At 44.2% G+C, this 21470-nt stretch overlaps 1 protein-coding gene across 48 annotated transcripts in view; it reads left to right on the top strand.

The window, feature by feature from the left end:
- Positions 1-21470, top strand: part of LOC122541752 (sorbin and SH3 domain-containing protein 1-like) — a 406532-nt gene that overhangs the window by 370407 nt on the left and 14655 nt on the right. For 41 of the 48 annotated variants that reach the window (XM_087982591.1, XM_087982587.1, XM_087982603.1 and 38 more), the window contains 3 exons: positions 5775-5953; positions 10888-10976; positions 20859-21026. In XM_087982591.1, the coding sequence (XP_087838717.1) occupies positions 5775-5953; positions 10888-10976; positions 20859-21026 (436 nt within the window). Of the gene's footprint in view, positions 1-5774; positions 5954-7192; positions 8687-10887; positions 10977-20858; positions 21027-21470 lie in introns of all 48 variants that reach the window. The other 7 variants (XM_087982609.1, XM_087982608.1, XM_087982563.1 and 4 more) reach the window with 4 other exon arrangements.

Here is a 21470-nt window from a genome sequence, read left to right as displayed (position 1 = left end):
CAGACGAATATCCCTGGGGTGAGAGGAATTGAGGATGAGAGTTTTGAAAGCCAGGTGGGAAGGAATACAATGCATAGGAGATCAGATATTTTCTTAGTTTTGTAGAATCCCTAGAGAAGGGAAGCAGGCCATTCGGCCTATCGAATCCACACTGACCCTCTGAACAGCATCTCACCTAGATCCACCCCCTATCCTGTCCCCATAATCCTGCATTTCCCCATAACCAATACACCTGACCTGCACAACTTTGGACTGTTGGGGAAAATAGGAGCATCCAGAGGAAACCCGCACAGGGATGGGGAGAATGTGCAAACTGCGCAGAGACGGGGAGAATGTGCAAACTACACAGACTGTCACCCGAGGGTGAAATTGAACCTGGGTCCCTGGTGCTGTGAGGCAGCAGTGCTAACCACTGAGCCACCTTGATCCTGAACAAGGGGTGCACGGGGAACCTCTCCAGAAGATGCACCAAGCTCCCTTCCTGACTTTTCCACAGAAACGGCCTTCCGGATCTCACCTGCCTGCACGCTGTAATCACATTATTGAGCGAGCACTGTTCTATTCTGCTCAATTCCACATTATTGGTCAAGGGGGTAATGTGGGGAAGGTTAGCTAACCATCCATCACAGTACACGTGCCCACCTCCCCTTGCTGAATACTCACCCACCAGGGAGAGTGGGGCAAGGGATGAGATGGAGAGTTGTAAAAATCCAACCACTTGTATTTATGCTGTTGAAAGTGGCAAAGGGACTGTCCCTAGTGTGGTGGTGCCATCTGTGCCTTGCTTAGTACTACTCTCATCTCTGACTTGGAAGGTTCAAATCCCACCCCAGAGACTTAAATACAAAAGCTAACATTCCAGAACAGTATAGCACCGGAAAGAGAAGTTGGAGATGATATCATTAAGTTGCACTTCAACCAATGCTCTGTATGTTACAGGTAAACGTAGCAGGGTTAGGACATTAGTCTATTTCCGAACCAGTGAACCAAAATCACTGAAATAGGCAGGATCTGATCATTAGCACACTGCTGCTTTGGGCGTTTGTTGTGTACTATTTGGCTGCCACATTTCCTGAACCACAACAATGATTTCTGTTCCAAAATATTTCACTGGTGATTAAATACTTTGAGATGTCCCGAGATTGCAAAAGGTGCTATACAAATGTTATACATCCCCTTGGTGATGGCCTTGTGGTACTATCACTGGATAGTTAATCCAGAGATCCAGTTCTGGGGACCGTGGCAGATGGCATTGAATTCAGTAAACGTCTCGAATTAAAAGTCTAACGCTGACCGTGAATCAAAAGCCCCTCTGGTTCACTAATGCCCTTTAGGGAAGGAAACTGCCATCCTTACCTGGTTGGCCTTGCATGTGACTCCAGACCCACAGCAATGTGGTTGACTCTTAGCTGCCCTCTAGGCAGTTAACGATGGGTAATAAATGCGCTGGTCTAGCCAGTGACTCCCCTATTCTGAGAATGAATGACAAAAAGGCAACTCTTTTTGTCTTGGTTGTAGCTTTATCCCACCAGAATTGTGGCACTGCTTTTCCTGGGGTGCCTCCAGCGTGGCATGGTTTGCAGTGCTGCCTCACAGCACTAGGGACCCAAGTTCACCTCTAGCTGCTAGAAAGTGTCTGTGTAAAGTTTGCACATTCTTCCCATGGGGTTCCTCTCTCAGCCCAAAGATATGCAGCTTCGGTGAAGTGGCCATGCTAAATCGACCATAGTGTCCAAGAATGTGTAGGCTAGGTGGATTAGCCATGGAAAATGCGGATTATGGTATGTGGTGGGGGGCTGGGTTTGGGTGGGGTGCTCTTCAGAGAGTCAGTGTGAAATTGATGGGCCAAGTGGCCTCTTTCCGCACTGTAGGGATTCTAAAATTCTGTGTTTCTGATTAGATTAAATTAGATTACTTACAGTGTGGAAACAGGCCTTTCGGCCCAACAAGTCCACACCGACCCTCTGAAGAGCAACCCACCCAGACCCTTTCCCCTACATTTACCCCTTACCTAACACTACGGGCAATTTAGCATGGCCAACTCACCCAACATACATATCTTTGGACTGTGGGAGGAAACTGGAGCACCAGGAGGAAACCCACGCAGACACGGGGAGAATGTGCAAACTCCACACACAGTTGCCTGAGGCGGGAATTGAATCCGGGTCTCTGGCACTGTGAGGCAGCAGTGCTAACTTAGCAATGGTAAGCTTCCTGTGATCTGGACAAATCAACTTGCTTAATCTCTCCCAGGATTTCAACTTTTATATAAATCTCTGGTCGGGGTCACTGAAGGTAGGTTGCATTTAGATGTGGACATCATGCTTTTGAAACAATGTTCAAGAGGGTGCAAAGGAAATTTACAAGATTGGAACCAGGAGTGAGAACAACTGTTACTTGGAAAACATGAGAAATGTTGGAATTGTTCATCTTAGATGAGATGCATTCAAAAGGAGATTTATTGGAGGTGTTCAGAGTCATAAAGGGATTTAATAAAGAGATGGGAAAAACTGTCTTCACGAGGGGAGCATTCTTCATGACCAGGTCGAGATAGAAGTCTAGGGTATTTCCTTTCTGTACGTTTCGAGTTATGATCAGGATCTGTGCTGCCTTAAAGAGATGTGGAAGCAGATTAAATACGGACTTTCTAAAGAGAATCAAACATGCACTTACAAAGGAAAAAATGTATAGCTTTGTGGAAGAAACAGGGGAGTGAGATTAACTTGAATAGCTCCTCTCAAAGGACGCATCCATGATGGGTCAAATGGTTTTCTGTGGTGAAAGGTGCTAACCCCTCCCTGTACATGTCCTCTCACCCTTCAGCTAGCACTTCCTCTCCATTCACAGTCGGAGTATCCAAAATCTTGTTTTTCATGTATTGTCACATTTGGAGCCTTAAGAGCTGCATAGTAAATAATGCTCAGTTCTGGCTAATAAGATAGAGTTGTTAACCGATCTAAATCTGCCGATTAAACTTTCAGACTTGACTCTTGCTGCGCTTCCAGTTGTAATGGTGAGCTTCCGTTGCCGAGACATAGTTGTGGCGGACTCTGAGAGCTTTGTAACAGTCTTGATTTTAAACTTCTTTTCCATGTTTTCAGATTCCCCATGGCCTCTCTGATTTGAGTTCTCTGTATCCTCCAATTTTAGCCTCTGAGCATCCTTCCACAATGGGTGGCCATGCTTTCAGTCGCCTCGGCCCCTGGAATGCTCTCCTAACACCTCTACACCTCACTGTTCAACTTTAAGACACCCCTTAACTCTTGCCCCTTTGCCAAGCCTGATCAGTGTTCTAGGAGGAGAAAGTGAGGTCTGCAGATGCTGGAGATCAGAGCTGAAAATGTGTTGCTGGAACAGCGCAGTGTTCCAGCAACACATTTTCCAACAACATCGGTGTTCTATGTTGTTTGATGCTCTGAAGTGCCTTTATTAAGCTAAAGGAGATATGTTGTTGCTTAAGGGGTTATAACGCATCCTTTTATTTGTAAACACAAAGCCAATTTTTATTTTCGATTGTGAAGCGTTGAAGAGGCGACAGAGTAAACTGAAACTACCTGAAGCTGATGCCTGCAAAGCACTTTTTTTTATGGTGGAAGGTAGTAGTAGTTCAAGGGGCCCTATTCCTGACTTGAAACGCTGCCCTGTAGCCCCTTTGAATCTGGCTTACTCCTGAGAACTTAATCTACCCATCAGTTCTGTCTTTTCCTGTACCATTTTCACCCCCTGAAAAGTGTAGAGAGTGTGGCGCTGGAAAAGCACAGCCGGTCAGGCAGTATCCAAGGAGCAGGAGAATCGACATTTCGGGCATAGGCCCTTCATCAGGAATCAGTCCTCATTTTCTCCTCGCCCCCTGAAAAGAGGAGTTTGGATAAGAGATCTATCAAAATCCCTGTTGCGCTTTCCAGTGGGTGTGAAAAATCCCAAAACATTTTTTTTGAAGACATCATTTTCTCCCTCGTGTGCTGGGCAATACTTTTGCTCATTAAGTATTGCCAAGGCAGACTGTCTGGCCATTAACTTGTTGTTTGTGGGAACTTGCTCTCCTCAAGTCGCCTGATGAATTGCTTTGTCCATTGATTCATGGAATACGTGCCTCGGTGGCAAAGCCAACCTTTTTACCCTGATCCTAAATTCCTTTGAGATAAGTGGCTTTCTGAGCCATCACAGAAGGTGCATCAGAGTTGACCACATTGCAATGGGTCTGGAATCATACATTGGCCAGACTAGGGAAGATTTCAGTCCCTCCAGGACTTCAGTGGGCCGTATGCGTTTTTTCGCAATTGTTGGTTGTTTGTTCATTATTATTGCTACCTGAGCTACAAACCTTCACAAACCTTGCAAATTATTATTGCGATTAACTTTTAATTCCAGATTTATTCATTGAACATAAACCGCACCAGAGGCAGATTGAACTAATCCCCATTAGCAGGGGGATTGAGTTTAAGAGCCGGGAGGCTATGCTGCAGCTCTGTAGAGCTCTGGTTCGACAACACTTCGAATATTGTGTTCAGTTCTGGTGGCCTCATTATAGCAAGGATGTGGAAGCTTTAGAGAGGGCGCAGAGGAGATTTACCATGTCTTATGAAGAAATGCTGAGGGAGCTAGGGCTTTTCCCATTAGAGCAAAGAATGATGAGTGGTGACTTGATTAGAGGTGTACCAGATGTTGAGAGGCATAGATAGAGTGGATAGCCAGAGACTTTTTCCCAGGATGGAACTATCATGAGTGGGCATAATTTTAAGGTGATTGGAGGAAGGTTTTGGGGAGATGTCAGAGGTAGGTTCTTTACTTAGAGAGTGGTGGGTGTGTGGAATGCACTGCCAGCGGTAGTGTTGGAGTCAGACATTAGGGACATTAAAGCGACTCTTGGATAGGCACGTGGATGAAATTAAAATGAAGGGTATGTAGGTTAGTTTGAACTTAAATTAGGATAAAAGGCCAGCACAACATCCAGGGCTGAAGGGCCTGTACTGTGCTGTACTGTTCTATGTTCTATTTAATACTGATTATTTCTTTTGGTTAAAGTGCTTCACTGGTTATGAAGATTTTTAGAGATATAAGGTTTTGCCTTTCTTCTCAACAAGCCCAGAACTTTCTTAATTGTTGGCATGGTAATCGGGAAGCAGTGGAAACTGAGCCAGATTATTGAATCGTTCTTACTGAAAAGTTTGATGTGGAGTGTGCTCTCTCTCCCACACTGTTTAATGAATGGGAAACCATTCCCCTGTACAGATTTCCATCACATGAAGCCCAATGGGGCAGGAGAGTTCACTGAGAAATCCCTGAGTAGGATTATTTCAGTTCCCTCTCACAGAAATGGCCACAGCAGTGGAAAATATGAATTCTGAGGTGAAGTAAGCAATTCCAAATGTCAAGTTGCTGCAGAAGAGTGGGGAGGATCCCAAGTTATTCCAGCGTTTTTCTAGCCCAAAGGGTCAGTGACCTTGATGTCGAGAACACAATGCTATGCAGCAGCTCCAATGAGTTGAGCTCATCTCTTAAATGCTTTGCAGCTCAATGAATGGGCTAACTTTGTAACCATCCCCCTCACAGTAACAGCCAAGCCTGCACAATCAAACCACTGACTGATGAAGGGCACCAGGGTTTCTGTTAAAAATGTGAAACTTGGGCATGAGTCATCTAAGTGTTTCAAGAGAGCAGTTTGCTGCAAATGTCAGAGGCTGTGTAGTTCTGATCAGATGAGCAGTCGCATAAAAAGATCCTGATGGCATGTGGTTATTTTCCGTTTCTTTTTCATCCACCCACCCACCCAGTTCCACATTTTTGTCCAATTCCCATGCAGTGAGAAGACAGTCAGAGGCTGGCACAGGGGAGCCAGTCAGCCAGGAGAACGAGAGGCTAATCTACAAGACCGTTCTGGAAGGGGGCGATATTCCATTCCAGGGGTTGAGCGGCTTGAGCAAGAGGACGTCCAGCTCCTCTTCAACCAAAGGTGGGCAGCTGCAAAGTGCTGAGGCTGGCTCCGCAATCATTCAGCACTCGTTGCTTGGTGGCACAGTGGTAAACGCTGCGAAAAAGAGGCACAAATTCAAAAGCTTTTCATCTTCAACTTATTAGGACTGTGAGGCGATGAAGCCAAATGACTAAAATTGTTAGGAGAAAGTGAGGACTGCAGATCAGAGTCAAAAAAGTGTGGTGCTGGAAAAGCACAGCCAGTCAGACAGCATCTGAGGAGGAGAGTCAATGTTTTGTGCATAAACTCTTCACCAGGAATCGAGAATTGTTGTTCCCTTTTGAAGTTTGGTTTCTTGCCTCCCAGTCCTGATGAGCGCAAAGAGTCAACTTTGTAGCCATTCAGGAAACCTTCATGTTACGGTGCTGTAGCTGGGCAGTAACTGCCCACCTCTTTCTTGGCACTTGCTTTTACTGTAGGTAGGAGATGTGATTCAGTTAGGAGAAGGTACTTATTTTCCAGGATTTCTGCTTACTTCAGGCCATGTTCGATACTCTCTAACTGGTTGGGTTGTACTTCCAGTTGGATGCATTGTAAATCTCCGAAAACCCTCCTCTAAAAATTTGCTTTTGAGGTCACCTCAGAAAAATAGTCTCTAATGCCAGCGTTTGGCAGTTTCAATTTGGTGCGCCAGTGATCTTCAGACTAAGTGGCTCAGCCAACTGGCAGTATATCAACCAGGAACTGAACGGAGATTGTGCTGTTGGCTTATGTTTCTACCACCAGCATCTCTCCAAATTCATTTTTTTTGTGTGGGAACGGTAAAGTCTGAAGTGCAATGTATTTGAATTTCAGGATAAGTCATAGATTCTGTTAGTCCATTGGAGCCTGGTATATTCAATCAAATTGTGTTGCATTCTAACCTGGTGATGTTTGTTCTTAAAGCTGTCATTTTATTTGATGCTGCTGTTGCCCAAGGTAAAAATTGCGGGTGCAGTGGCAATCTGGGACATGAGTCTTGAGCAGTGCTAACAAAGGACTGCATTTCACATAATCTCCATTTTATTGGTCTCACAATGTGTCTAACAGATGCCATACAGTGATCAGAAGCAGCATGTGCTGCACTCAAAAGGTTTAGCCATCCCAATTGACGAGCTTTAAAACAACTGGGTAACCCATTGGGAATGCTTAAAATGCTGTCGGTGTGTTGAAAGTTGTTTACTATTGCTTGCTTTTTCTAATGCTTGTGTCTGTTTTGTTGCTCTGCACGCTTACCAGTGGATTTTAAAGGTGGGAATGGCCACAGCATTTCAACTACTTCACTTTATAGTACGCCGGTTAACTCTAGTAATATGCTAGGTAATAAATGTAAACATAAGACGCCCTTGTCCGCAGCAAAGGCCTGCATTTCTGAAATCCTTCCCTCAAAATTCAAGCCCAAACTACTGGTAGAGAGCATCCGTGCCCAGGACAGAGAGGGTGACGCTCGCTGTCCACAGAGGGCTCAGAGTTACGAAAACCTCCTCGGCGTCGTCTGCAAACTCACCAGCAAGAAAGTGGCGGTGAAAGAGACTGGGCGAAGTGCCGAGTCTCTCTCCCTGGCAGAAAGCGAGGAGCCCAGCCTTTGTTCAAGTGGCCGTGGGAGGCTGCAGGAACTGCCTGCCGATCCCGGGAGAGGTGGTCTTCCGAATGGCTGTGGTGACGACACAACGGCCTTTACCAAAACCTGCCAAAGTACCTGTCAGATGGATCGCTCGCTGCCCCCAGGAGCCCTGCCCACCTCCATGGTGAGAGCCATGGTGTTTCAGTTAGAATATGATCTGAAAGGCCACTGCAGGCAGAACTTGAGTCAAGATGGGTTGAGCCAGGCCCCAGACTATTCAGTGTCCTCCAGGGTCAATGAATTTGAGCAGATCATCCAGAGGTCACGGTCGATGCCTGCACTAGATGCTCCCACTGGCTCTACACCACACAGGAGCCCAGTGCCACCTCACTCCAGGCTTTTCCTACATGCGGCCCACTCTGTCGAGAGTCTATTGGAGCCCTCTCCACAATGCCACGACAAGACGGGATCTGACATTAACATAACCACCCGGCACGCTTCCATCTCCAGCAGAGATCCTGAAGAAGTGGCATCGGAGCTTAGTGAAGTGGTGGTTACAGATTCACTGTGCCCTGCTATTGATGACAAGGCGGACGGCCTCTCCACCATCTCGGCTGACAGCTCGGGCAGTAAAGATCGCCCTCTGAGCGCACGCATCAACAACCGTTGCCAAGGAGCCTGCCCCGCCTCCTACACCCGCTTCACCACCATCCGCAGGCACGAGAAGCAGGCAGCAAGCCCCTTGGATCCCAGGCAGGCCACACAGCAGCACCTCCCAAACCCTCTCTCCAGGAATCTCTACCTCCTCAGCCCGAGGCCCTTCCGACTGAAAAGACCCTTTTTGCACAGGCTGAGAAAGCCAATAGCCCAGCCAGACTCGGGCGGCCATGTGGTGGCGGAGCATGAGAAAGGAAGTCTGCCTTGTAACCCAGGTGGACAGGGGTCACTTTCAAACAATGGGCCGACCCTTCCCAGACGCACCACGTCCTTTCGTATTTTGGAAAAGATGTGCAGCCCGGCCATGACTGGACATTGCCGAGATAATGGCATCTTTCAGCATCCTGATCTCCCGGGGGAATCTGCGAATGGGAATCTTGTTCCATTAGCTGTATTCGATGAGGTCGACCCAAACAACAATCGGCAAAATGTACTGGGCGTGTACCTGAAAGGTGGACTTTCCAGTAATTCACTGGCATCTTGTCTGTTGTTGTATTTCTCCTCACCAATCCCCCCCCTCCATTTTGTGCTCTTTGTTTTTGTAATCTGTGACATTCTAATTCTTGCTCTAGACTCTCTTTTCCTTAGCCATTTGATATTTCCTAGGGAGCATCAGCTGGCTGTTGATAGTTTCTCAAGAGGTGGTTGTTATTCAGTGTATCGAAGCCCACTAACCCCCATCCGCCCTGAGTGAGGATGATCAGCCATGATCATATTGAATGGTGGTGCAGGCTCGAAGGGCAGAATGGCCTACTCCTGCACCTATTGTCTATTGTTGACCAAGTTTGTGTGAAGCTTGAGGAATGCGCACTAATGAGATGAAGGGTCAGAATTCAGTCAGTACAGTTGGCAGACACATGTACTTACACATCAGTGCACACAAATCCCTGTTGCCGTGGCATCACGTGTATGATGTGGTTAATTTTGACCTCATCCACGCTAGGGAAACTTCCCAACTCCCTCATTTGAACCATTTGTGTTCCCATTGAGTGGTGCTGAGCAAATTCAGTCCTATCCAGACCCGTGGGCACTCAATGTAGGAACAGTGACGCAGGCATGAGTGCCCTGACTCCTCACCACAACCACAATCACTACCACAAACACAACCACCACCACCACCACATGGCAGAAACCCTCACTGACCCAAGGACACATTCACATTCTCACACTGGCCTGGATTCTTCCACAAGCCCAGAGGCAGGGGAGGGAAGGATGTATTCTGAGATTGTGGGGTTCCTCGTTTCTTGGCAGCCCAGATGGGTGACTCTGAAACCAGTGGCAAGACAGGCAACGTGCAAGGTCCATCTCAGCGTACCAGCTTGTGCCAAAGTTATTCAAAGACAACAGTTGAGTCAAAAGACTGCCCCAACCCCCTCCACAGACTTCCCATGCCCCATTCGGTATTAGCCACCTCCTCCACCCAGTCACCCCCTCACACTACCCCAGACACATGGCCACCCATTCTCTCACTCTCACTCATTCTTGAGCTCATGCTCTCTCTCTCTTGCAGACTCTCTCTGAGATTTACACACTCTGTCACATGCACACATTGTTTGGGTTCAGCATTTTATAGCCTGTGAGTACAGGGTATTTGTTTCTTGTGGTCTTAGCATCGACAGCAACTGCATTTATCTAGTGTCATTAACGTTATAAAATATTGAGGATTGCCCTCAGGAATGCTGTTGGACCATATTTTATGTTCGATCACAGTGTGAGATTATGACAGTTCATCAAAAACTTGAACATTGTGAGAGTTCAAAACAAGCATGTTTAATGGAGTTGGGAGAGCTGGAGAGCTTTAGAGATACAATTACAGAGCTAAATGCATCAGCTGAATGGTGGAACAGTTTAAATTGAGGAATCCTGAAATAGTTGGTAGAATTATATTGGAATGAAATTATTGCTAGAATCTTTTCAAAGATCTTGAAGAGTTTTGGGGAGCTGGAGTTTATAGAGAATGAGGACTCAGGCAATTTAAAACTTTATAATTTTAAAATTGAAGCATCACAAACACCTCCTGCTCCGTAACTAATTGAGATACTTGCCTGCGAGCCGTGTTTCCCTCTGTATCCTGACCCAAACCTTCAGGTTGATGTGATGAGTGAGGGTAACCAATAGAGAGACGGAGGAGCATGACTGAGTCAGATACCCGTACAGGCTTGCTGTTTGCCCTGTAGGTTCGGTAGTAATTCTGAGCTTCACAGGTTAGCGCAAAGAATTTTTTTTAAAAAACTCTTGTGAAGTAGTGGAGGCCTGACAGAGATTTCTTCAACTAAGGCAGTGAGACACAGTAGAGAAAGGCAAATAGGGTGGAGATTAGTTACAGATAGAATAATTAAAATATTAATTAGAATAATTCCTGAGGGATACCGGTAATTGTATGCAAACTTGAGAGGAATTCTCTGTGGATTAATTCTGAGCTGAGTTCTCGAGCTGTTTGCCCTCTTTCAGTCAGTGGCGTCTTTGAAGAACTTGAACCTGCTCCACTATTAATATTTACTTCAAATTTATAGACTGCCACAAAATTCTTTACTTAATGATCAGTTTGCAATGGAGTTACGTATGGACACACCTTTGTCTTATCTCTTAAAAGCAAGCGATATCCTTTTTTGTTAGTGACAGTGGATTAATCTCGCTTTGTATTGTCTTCAAGTAGAGTCAGACTCTCCAAAGCTGTCTATTCCAATCGAACGCATGGAGACCCCTGAGGAAATGTGTCGGCGGCGGCAAGAGGACAAGGAGGTGGGTCCCTGACCAATCGACCTGGTCAAAGGTCAATTGAGACTTTTGAAAATGTAATTCTTGACAATATCATAGAATGTCTTTTTTTATTCCTCCGAAACTGTTGCGGTGTATCTGGGGAGGGAGTGTTCGGAGAAAGTAAGTTCAACTGGTTACATCCTTCAATTTACGTTGCATGTTCGCAAAAGGAGTAGTGGACACTTTCTGTTCAGCTTTGTAGCCTCTTCTCATGCAGCAGTGTTTAGGGTCTGAATTATACTGTCTGAGAGTGGGGTGGGGTGAACTGTCTGAGAGCAAGTTCAATCAAGGCTTTTAAAAGGAAGGATGTACAGGTTACAGAGAGAAGGCAGTAGAATGGGAGAAGTGCTCCTTTTCAGAAATGATGCAGACCTGATTGGCTGAATAGCCTTTCTGCGCTGTGAACAGATTGCGTGATTCTGATATTATAGCAGGGTATAATGGCTCCACACTGTTTTTGTTTATTTTACGGCGGTTTGCAATATACAAAAGTTGAATAGTTAAATGGACTTACCCTGCACACTGCATCATGAGTCGCTGAATCTCTCCAGAGGCAACTAGTTCTCTCAAATAATTCAGAGTATAGGTGCCAGTATAAACTAGTTAACTTTGTGGATCAGAGAGAGCTGATCACGTATTGATTTCCCACATTAGCCAAGAGTTGGTCACAGCCAAATTTATGAATTAACAGTAGGGGAGGTGATGGCTGAGTGGTGTTATCGTTGGGTGTTAATCCAGAGAGATAGGTAATGTTCTGGGGACCAGGGTTTGAATGCCACCACAGCAGTTGGTGAAATAAGAATTGCAATAAAAATTCAGAATTAAGCTTCTAATGATGACCATGAATCCATTGGCGGCTCAGTGGTTAGCACTGGGGCCTCTCAGCGCCAGGAACCCAGGTTCGATTCCAGCCTCAGATGACTGTCTGTGGGCAGTTTGTACATTCTCCTAGTGTCTGTGTGGGTTTCCTTCGGGTGCTTGGTTTCCTCCCATGGTCCAAAGATGTGCAAGTTAAGGTGGATTAGTCATGCTGAATTGCCCCATAGTGTCCAGGGATGTGCAGGCGAGGTGGATTTGCCATGATAAATGTTGGATTATGGGGATAGGTTCGGATGGTATTCAGAGGGTTGGTGCAGACTCAATGGCCTCTTTCTGCACTGTAGGGATCCTATAATCTTGGACCCAATCTCTTCCTCATATTTAAAATACTACTCATGGCCCCAGTCTTTCCTTCAGCAGGATTCAATTATGTTATGATCGCAACTACCAAGGGCACCTTAAGATGAAACTCCTTCTTGTTGCACACTACCAGATCTTCTAAAACCTGCTCTCTAGTTAGCTCCAGAGGTGCTGTTCTATTAAACTATTCTAAAATCATTGTGTGAAGTCCTAATCTTCGGTATCTTTGCCCATTAATATGCAGATTAAAATCCCCCGTGATTATTGCTGTACCTTTTCTGATTAACTCCCTGAGGAGCAAGAGCGTCGACGTTTTGGGCTTGACCCTTCATCAGGAGCTGATGAGGGGTTATGCCAGAAACTTTGACTCTCACGTTTCTCAGATGCTGCCTGACCCACTGTGCTTTTTTCCAGCACCAAACTTTATTGACTCTGACTCTCCAGCATTTGCTGTCCTCACTATCTCCCATTATTTCCTATCAAGCGGTTAATGTCCATATATCGCTCCTACAGGTGATATTCTGCCTTTATTGTTTCTCATCCGTGTCCAGACTGTTCTAGTGTCCTGAACTGGGGTCATTCCCCACCTTAATTGTGCAAATACGTCATTAATTAACAGTGCCACCTCTCCACCTTTTCTTAGTTTCCTGTCCTTCCTAAGTGTCATGAATCTTCCAGTATTCAGGTTCCAATCTGTCATCCTCCAGCCATGTCTCTGTACTGGCTATCAGAATATACTTGTTTATTTCTATTTACTGTGAAAAATCTGAATTCAAAGTGGTGTTTGAGAAATGGTTTCCAAGCAAGTTTCATCCATGAATGACAATAAAGAATAAACAGGATGTGTGGATGGGTGCGTTAGTAAGTTTGTAGACCACCTACAAATCACTGGAGTTGTAGATAGTATAGATGGTTGTCAATGGATACAGCGGCATATAGATCAGTTGCAGAAATGGGTAGAGAAATGACAGATTAAGTTTATTCCGGGCAAGTGAGAGGTATTGCATTTTGGAAAAGGAAAAGTTAAGGAAAAGTATACAGTTAATGGCAGGACTCTAAACAGCATTGATGTGCTGAGGGATCTTACGATTCAAGCCCATGGCTGTCTGAAAGTGGCCATTCAAGTAGATAGATAGTTTGGTAAAGAAGGCATTTGGCATGCTTAACCTTATTAGTCAAAGAATTGAGTACAAGAGTCAGGATGTCATGTTGCAGCTTTATAAGACTTTGGTTAGGCCGCATTCAATTCTGGTCACCACATTACAGGAAGGATGTAGAGGCTTTGCCGACAGTGTAGAAGAGGTTTACCAGGATGTTGTTTAGTTTAGAGGGTTTGTTCTATAAGGAGAGGCTAGAAAAACTCTGGTTGTTTTCTCTGGACTGACAGAAGCAGAGGGGAGTCAAGAAAACAGAATTGTACAAAAATTATGAGATGCGTAGATAAGGTTGATAGAATCTTTTTCCCAGAGTTGAAATGCCTAATACTAGGGGACATGCATTTAAGGTGAGAGGGGAAAGTTCAAAGGAGATGTGAGGGGCAAGTTTTTTTTACACAGCAAGTGCTGGAAGTGTGGAACACAGCTGCCAGGGATAATGGTGGAGGCAGATACAGTAGGAGCATTTAAGGGACTATTAGATGAGCATGCAAGGAATGGAGGGATATGGACCAAGGCTAGGCAAAAGGAATTAGTTTAATTTGGTATTATGTTTGGCAGAATATTGTTCGTGTGCTGTATTGTTCTATGTTCAAATGTGTGGCGATGCAGATAAAGTTGTTATCCAGCAGAATTTGGGAATAGATCGTAAGTAAAATGTGCTGGCTATCAGCGATTATTCCAACACTGGGAGAAGTAGAAAAGATGTGCATTAACTTATGTAATGAGACTTTTAAGAGCCTCTTATTGGAAGAGTATTAGTTCTGGACAACAAAGGCACCCATTATAAAGCCTCTTGGAACGAACAATAAATCACTGGAAAAGAGATGCGTGACATAGAAACTAACTGGATGTAGGTTTGCTCGCTGAGCCGGAAGGTTCATTTTCAGACGTTTCGCCACCTCTCGCGGCTCACTGATGATGTTACCAAGTATGGTGGCGAAATGTCCGAAAGCCAACCTTCCGGCTCAGCGAGCAAACCTACGTCCAGAACCTCAACCTGAGATGCAAATCTTCTCAAAACTCGCTAATGGAGACTAGCATTGCTCCAATCTTGTCCTGCCGAACTGCTCCCATGTACCATTTCCTTGCTGGTTATAAAGATGACCTGCACTTGGTGATCAGCTCTGCCACGCACCTTGTTGATAAACGAAGGAGAAAGAAGCACAAACCAGGAAACTTTAAATAATTAGATTTCAATCAGGAATGTCGCCTCAGTGAAAAGTCAAAATGTTCTATGTTCTGTGGTCATTGTGGAGGTATTGGAGATTCTGGTTGGTGGACCATTCCTATTGCTATGGCATCCAATGTGTATTTATACAAAATTTACCATGAACTGGTTTTGCCACTTCAACAGCCCAGTTTAAACAGCCCATTATCTCACAGGACTGTACAGCATTGAACAATACCACTTCACTCATCATGTCGATACCATTCCTTTGAAAAGTCCATCCAATTACATCCACTTTATATGTTCCCCACAGCATTTTAAGTGTATTTTCAATTCCCTTTGAAAATTATCGTTGAATAAAGTGCCATAATTATGAGGAAAGTCAATGACCCTGGAATAAGAGGATTGATAGAAAGTGGAGAAAGTGAGGTCTGCAGATGCTGGAGATCAAAGTTGAAACTTTATTGCTGGAACAGCACAGCAGGTCAGGCAGCATCCAGGGAACAGGAGATTCGACGTTTCGGGCACAGGCCCTTCTTCAGGAATGATAGAAAGTTGCCAGTATGAGTGGAAAGAGACTCCGTAGTGAACAGAGATTTTTCAGACGTTAAGCTGATGTGCAGTGGTATTCCCCAGAGGTCAGTAATGTGACTTCTCTTGATCAATATAAATGACTAACATTTGGGTATGCAGGGAAGAGTTACAAATTTGAATGCGACACAAATACTGGAACATTTTGTGAACCATGAAGAGGATACTAAGACTTTAGGAGAACATAGGCTAATAGAACAGGCTGACATTGCGAATGAATTTTAATGGAGCGAAGTGCAAAATGATGCATTTTGGTAGGAAAATTGGGGGGGGAGATGATATAAGTTAAACAGTACATTCCAAATGGAGTCCAGGAACAGAAGTACAAGTACAATTAACAATGGAGGTGACAGAAAGCGGTTAAGAAGCCTTGTAGGATTCCCCAGCTTGATAAGATTCCCTACAATGTGGAAACAGGCCCTTCAGCCCAACAAGTCCACACCGACCCTCCAAGGAGTAACCCACCCAGACCCATTTCCCTCTGACTAATACACCTAACACTATGGGCAATTTAGCATGACCACTTCACCTGACCTGCACATCTTTGGACTGTGGGAGGAAACCAGAGCAAACTCACGCAGACACAGAGAGAATGTGCAAACTCCACACAGACAGTTGCCAGAGGCTTGAATCAAACCCGGGTCCCTGGAGCTGTGAGGCAGCAGTGTGTCCTCACAGCACTTAAGACGGGCTTGGATAGCAAAAGCAAGGGAGTTATAGTGAACCTTTAGCAAACATTGGATCAGCCTTAATTGGAGATTGCGTTCAGTTCTGGGCAACACACTAAAGGATTGTGAAGGCTTCAGAGAACAGACTCATGCGAATGGTTCAGGGGATAAGGAACTTTAGTTATGTGGATAGATTAAGGAGATGTTTGAGAGGAGATTCAATTTCTTTTAAAGTAACGAGGGGATCTTGGCAAAGTAGAGGCAGAGTCAGGAGAAATTATAATGGAGTATAAAGAAAATGCAGATAAGTTAAACGACTACTTGGTGTTGGTTTTCAGAGAGGAAGGTGCAAGAAATCTCCCAGAATTAGTGCTCCAAATAACTAGGGATAAGAACATTAAGGATGTAAGCACGTGGCTAGGGGAGTGGTGTGGGAGAGAAGGGTTCAGTTTCATAGGTATCATAGGAATAAGAGGGATCTGTAACGATGGGACGGTCTCCACCTGAATCAATCTGGAACCAGTGTTCTCGTGAAAAGACAAATAGGATGGTCACTGGGTCTTTAAACTAGTGAGTGGGGAAAGGAAAGGAAGAACAACAGAAGTACGATGGTAAATAAAAAGGTAAGTATCAGGATAGCATGTGTGCAGGAGGGTTTAACTACAAGCTAGGCCAGGAAAGAAGCAAAAATGAATGAGAACTCAGGAGATATTATTTTTAGACATGTTGGAAATCATGAGGGTTTGAAAACTAGCATAAGAGCACTTCACCTGAATACTAGTAGCATTCGTAACGAGGTCGATGAATTAATGGCACAAATCATTGCGCATGAATTTGATTTAGTAGCCGTTATGGAGACATGGTTACAGGATGGTCACAACTGGGAGTTAAATAGCTCGGAGTATCAGACTATTCAGGAGGACAGACAGGAAGGTAAGGGAGGGGGTGTAGTTCTAATATACAAGGATGACATCAAGGTGGTGCTGAGAGATGTTAGAGGTTCTATGAAGAATAAGGTTGAATGTATTTGGGTGGAAATGAGGAAATTCTAAGAAGACAAAGTCACTGGTAGATGTAGTCTATAGGCCACCGAATAATAACATCACTTGGGGCAGGCAATAAACAAAGAAATAACTAATGCCTGTAAAAATGATATGGCAGTTTTCACGGGGGATTTTAATCTACATGTCGATTGGTCAAACCAGCTCGGTCAGGGTACCCTTGAGGAGGAGTTCATTGTAATGTGTACCTGCAATAGTTTTCTTGAACCGATGCAGTGGAAACAATGAGGGAGCAAGCAACCCTAGATCTGGTCCTGTGTAATGAGACAGGAATAATTAATGACCTCGTAGTTAGGGATCCTCTTAGAAGGAGTGATCACAGTATGGTTGAATTCAGATTCCAGATGGAGAGTGTGAAGATAATCCAATATCAGGGTCCTGTGCTTAAACAAAGGAGACTACAATAGGATGAGGGAGGTCTTGGTTAAAGTAGACTGGAAATAATGATTTTATGGTGGGACAGTTACTAGCAGCGGAGGATTTTCAAAGCAATTTTTCAAAGTTCTCAGCAAAAGTGTATTGCAGTGAAAAGGAAGGACAGTTTTTTTTTTCAAAAAGGGGTAATCTGTCATGGGTGTCTAAGGAAATAAAGGAGGCTATTGAATTGAATGAGAGCAAGATCAGTGGGAAACTAGAAGATTGGGAAAACTTTAAAGGTCAACAGAAAGCCACAGGAAATAGTTATAAAGAAAAGTACGATAGAACATAAACACTAGCACAGAATATAACGACAGATAGCAAAAGTTTCTATAAATATGCAAAACAAAAAAAGAGTGGCTAAAATAAATGTTGGTCATTTAAGAAGATGAGAAAGGGCATTTAGTTATGGGATATGATGAAATGGCCAGAGCATTGAACAGGTATTTTGTGTCGGTCTACAGTAGAGGACACTACTAACATGCCAGTAATTGACAAAGACGAAGGTAGGTGAGGACCTGGAAACAATCGTTATTACAGAAGAGGTCGTGTTGGACAAACTAATGGAGCTAAAGATAGATTAGTCTCCTGGCCCTGATGGAATGCATCCCAGGGTACTAAAGGAGATGCCGGGTGAAATAGCAAGTGCACTTGTAATTTTCCAAAATGCACTGGACTCTGGGGCAGTTCCAGTAGATTGGAAAACAGCAAGTGCAGAGGAGGTTCACTAGCTTGATTCCGGAGTTGAGGGGGTTTGCTTATGAGGAGAGACTGAGTAGACTGGAATTGCAATCATTGGAATTTAGAAGAATGAGGGAGGATCTTATAGAAACATGCAAAATTATGAAGGGATTAGAGAGGATGTTTCCACTGGTGGGTGAAACTAGGACAAGAGGACATAGTCTCAGCATTAGGGGGAGCAGATTTAGGACTGAATTGAGAAGGAACTTCTTCACCCAGAGGGTTGAGAATCTGTGGAATTTCCTGCCCAGTGAAGTACTTGATGCTATTTCAGTAAATGTTTGTAAAGCTAAGATAGTTTTTTTAAACATTAAAGGAATTAAGGAATACGGTGAGAGGATGAGTAAGTGGAGCTGAGTCCACGAAAAGATCAGCCATGATCTGATTGAATGGTGGGGCAGGCTCGAGGGGCCAGATGGCCTACCCCTGCTCCTGGTTCTTATGTAGGGAAAATGAGGAGTTGAGGGACATCAGTATCAGTTCAGAAGGACATATGAGAGAAATTAATGTGGCTGAAAGTTGATAAGTCCCTGGGATCTGATAGTTGACATCTGAGTGTTGAGAGAGGTGGCTACAGAGCTAGACGATGTGTTGGTAACCATCTTCCAGAATTTTCTGGATTCTGGAATGATGTCTGCAGTTTGAAGCTTGCAAATATTTACAAAGGGAGTGAGAATGCAAATCAGAAATTTAGAGACATCCTAGCCTTATATAGTTTGGCATAGTCCAAAAGAAAAATATATCTCCTCTTGTTAAATTGTTTAATTTGAAATGTATGTTAATTTATAGTGGAGATATGCAATAGTAAAGGTTAGGGGTCTGGGTTGAAGGGTTGGTACGGCCTCAATGGGCTGAATGGCCAGTTTCCACACTGGAGGGATTGTAGCAATCTACTCTATGAATCTATCGAAGTGAAACAGCTGGAATTCATAAGTGGGGAAATTATATTAAACTTTATGGAAAATTGGTTTCACCAAAATTAGACTCTGTTGTGTATAGCTCTGGCTGCTATATTGTAACATGGATATCATGGCTTGGGGAAGACACAAAGTGTTTGCAAAGCAAATGCCGGAACTTGGAGATTGTAACTGTAAGGAAAGGTTAAACAGACTGAGACTCTTGCTGTTAAAACAGGTAATAAGGGATGATCAGACAGAAGTTATTAAAAATACAAAGTGTTTTACTAAATACCGAGAATGTTTCCTGTTGTGGGGAAGAGCAAACGAATATAAAAAAAATTGCCAAGAAATCCAACAAGGATTTCGGAAACAACCCGTCCACGCAGAGAATGCAGAATCTGTAATCCCAGGAAATGGTTAAGGTCAGTCACATTTAATGGGAATCTGTAGGAACCACGTGAATAATAAGGGCAGACAGGATTATTTTGAGGGTGAGGTTAGATCAGAGGAGGCAAGAGTTGAGTAAAATGCTGGTGTGGATTGAATGGGTCAAGGGACCACTTCCTGTGCTATGTGTTTATTCCTCCAATCTGTACTGAATGTCTTCTGTGATCAGTTGGGATCTAGCAAAAGGTTAATATTGAGTTGAGATAGTGAGGTAACCCTGCCTCTTTGTAAATGATTGTTGAGATTACATTCCTAGGACTGTGTATGATTGTTCTCACCGCAGTGTAAAAAGGAGACTAAAGAAGTTGGAAGGATAAAGGAGGGGAACAAGCTTGAGCGAGAGGATGGAGGGATGTAAACTGGGCATCATCTCCCTGAGAGAGAAGGGTGAGATGATACCTTTGCTGTTTTGAAGGTTGTAACGAGTTGGAGAATGGAGACCATGATCAGCTCGTTCACTTTATTCAGAGCATCAGGACCGGAGGGCAGTGGAACAGTATTCCAGTGAGTGCAGTGGAACACACTCACTGGGGCGATGGTAGCAGTTGGTGGTCAGTCACTAAAGAACAAATTAGAGGGATTTTTAGAGAGTACTAGTTTGCGATGTATTGTCCAAACCACCTGAGATCTGCCATGTGGGAAGTGTAGCTTGTTCGGGAGAAACTGTTGACTGTAACTGATGGTTCCCAAAGCTCTCCACCACTAAGGGTCTCCCCACCTCTTTTCTCAATCTGTTTAGACTCATTGCTGTGATCACTCAAGAATTCCATTAGCAATGAGTTGTGAGACTATGAGAGGGTTTGCGTCTTATCTTACCAAGTGATACTTATGTGTTGCACGATTGGCATTTTTCTTCCCCAACATGGAATGATTTTACACTAATTGCAGTGGAATGTGAGAATCATTTAAAGTGTTGATCTCTACAGCATCCTCACTGCACTATAACTGCATGTCACTGCCTATAGCTGTGTTAAACGTTTGACATTGATAAAAGCATTTGGAGGATTAATCGCCAGTGCCCCTCAGTCTCACTGCCTGTCTCCTGTGGTCGACGGAGGGGTCTGCTCTTCCACCATGGCTGATTAGCAAGGTCCTTGGTTTAGCAGGAACCCCGTTCTGTCTGTGGTGTATTTCAATCTAAACTTTGTCATTTTCTGTTTGCACCCAACTCTCTTCTTTTTTTATATGAGCTTATCAATTGCATTTCTCACTAACCTGAATTAAACCTGAAGAAAGTGGGGTTGTTTGTCAATCTCAAATCACAAGTGGGTGCAACATGAGCATTAGACTCCGAGTCCAGCGGTCTACAGTGTCAGGAAAAGGCCCTTCAGCCATTGAGTCAAAAACAGGCATTGTAAGAGATTTATGGGTCTGTGTTGCACGTAATTTTTCTGAAAGCCAGATTCTGCATCCTCTCAGCTTTTTTACGTGTTTGAATATTTTTGGCGAGAGAGAATAGGCTTCTTTTTGTGTGTCGCTCTTTTGAATAAGCAAAGGAAAACTTTACAACCCCCATTTTGTGCGATTTTCTACCAGAGACTATTAGAAGAGCAGAGACGGCTTAGACGGGAACAAGAGGAAGCAGATATTGCAGCCAGGAGGCACACAGGAATCGCTCTTACACACCACCAATTTATCACTAATGACAGATTTGGGGACCTCCTTGACATAGATGAGGCAGCCAGGAGGAGATCTGGGTCAGAGGTCGGTTCCACTCACCTCCGTGCACAAATTTGACCCAGAACAGTACATGCCATGTTCTCTATGCTGTGCTGTTTCTTGTTTAGCTTTTCGTGGAATATGTGCACTAACCCTGTGGTAAAAAGCTAACTCTGAAGAATTGTGAGCAGATGCTTCATAGCCATTCATGCTGCATGATTTTTAAACCATCTCACAGCCCGCCCTTGCCACTGGATTGTCTGTGTGTTGTCCTGCACTTTTCAAAACACCACCCAACGATTATTCACCTTTTTTGTTTAAACGTGTTCCTGATTTAAAAGCCTGATATTTATCTTCACTTCATACTAATCCCCATCACGCCATTTTGGCATTGCCTATTTGTGAGAGCTGCTTAAAGGAGGATCCTACTCTGATATGTCTCACAAAGCCAGCTTTTCTCTCAAAATGTGAGGTTGTCTGGAAACAGTT

The sequence above is a fragment of the Chiloscyllium plagiosum genome, unplaced genomic scaffold, assembly GCF_037043375.1.
Source record: "Chiloscyllium plagiosum isolate Xiang-an unplaced genomic scaffold, Cpla_swu_hap1 HiC_scaffold_43, whole genome shotgun sequence".
NCBI classification, from domain to species: Eukaryota; Metazoa; Chordata; class Chondrichthyes; order Orectolobiformes; family Hemiscylliidae; genus Chiloscyllium; species Chiloscyllium plagiosum.
This window is presented reverse-complemented; position numbering and strand designations above follow the sequence as displayed.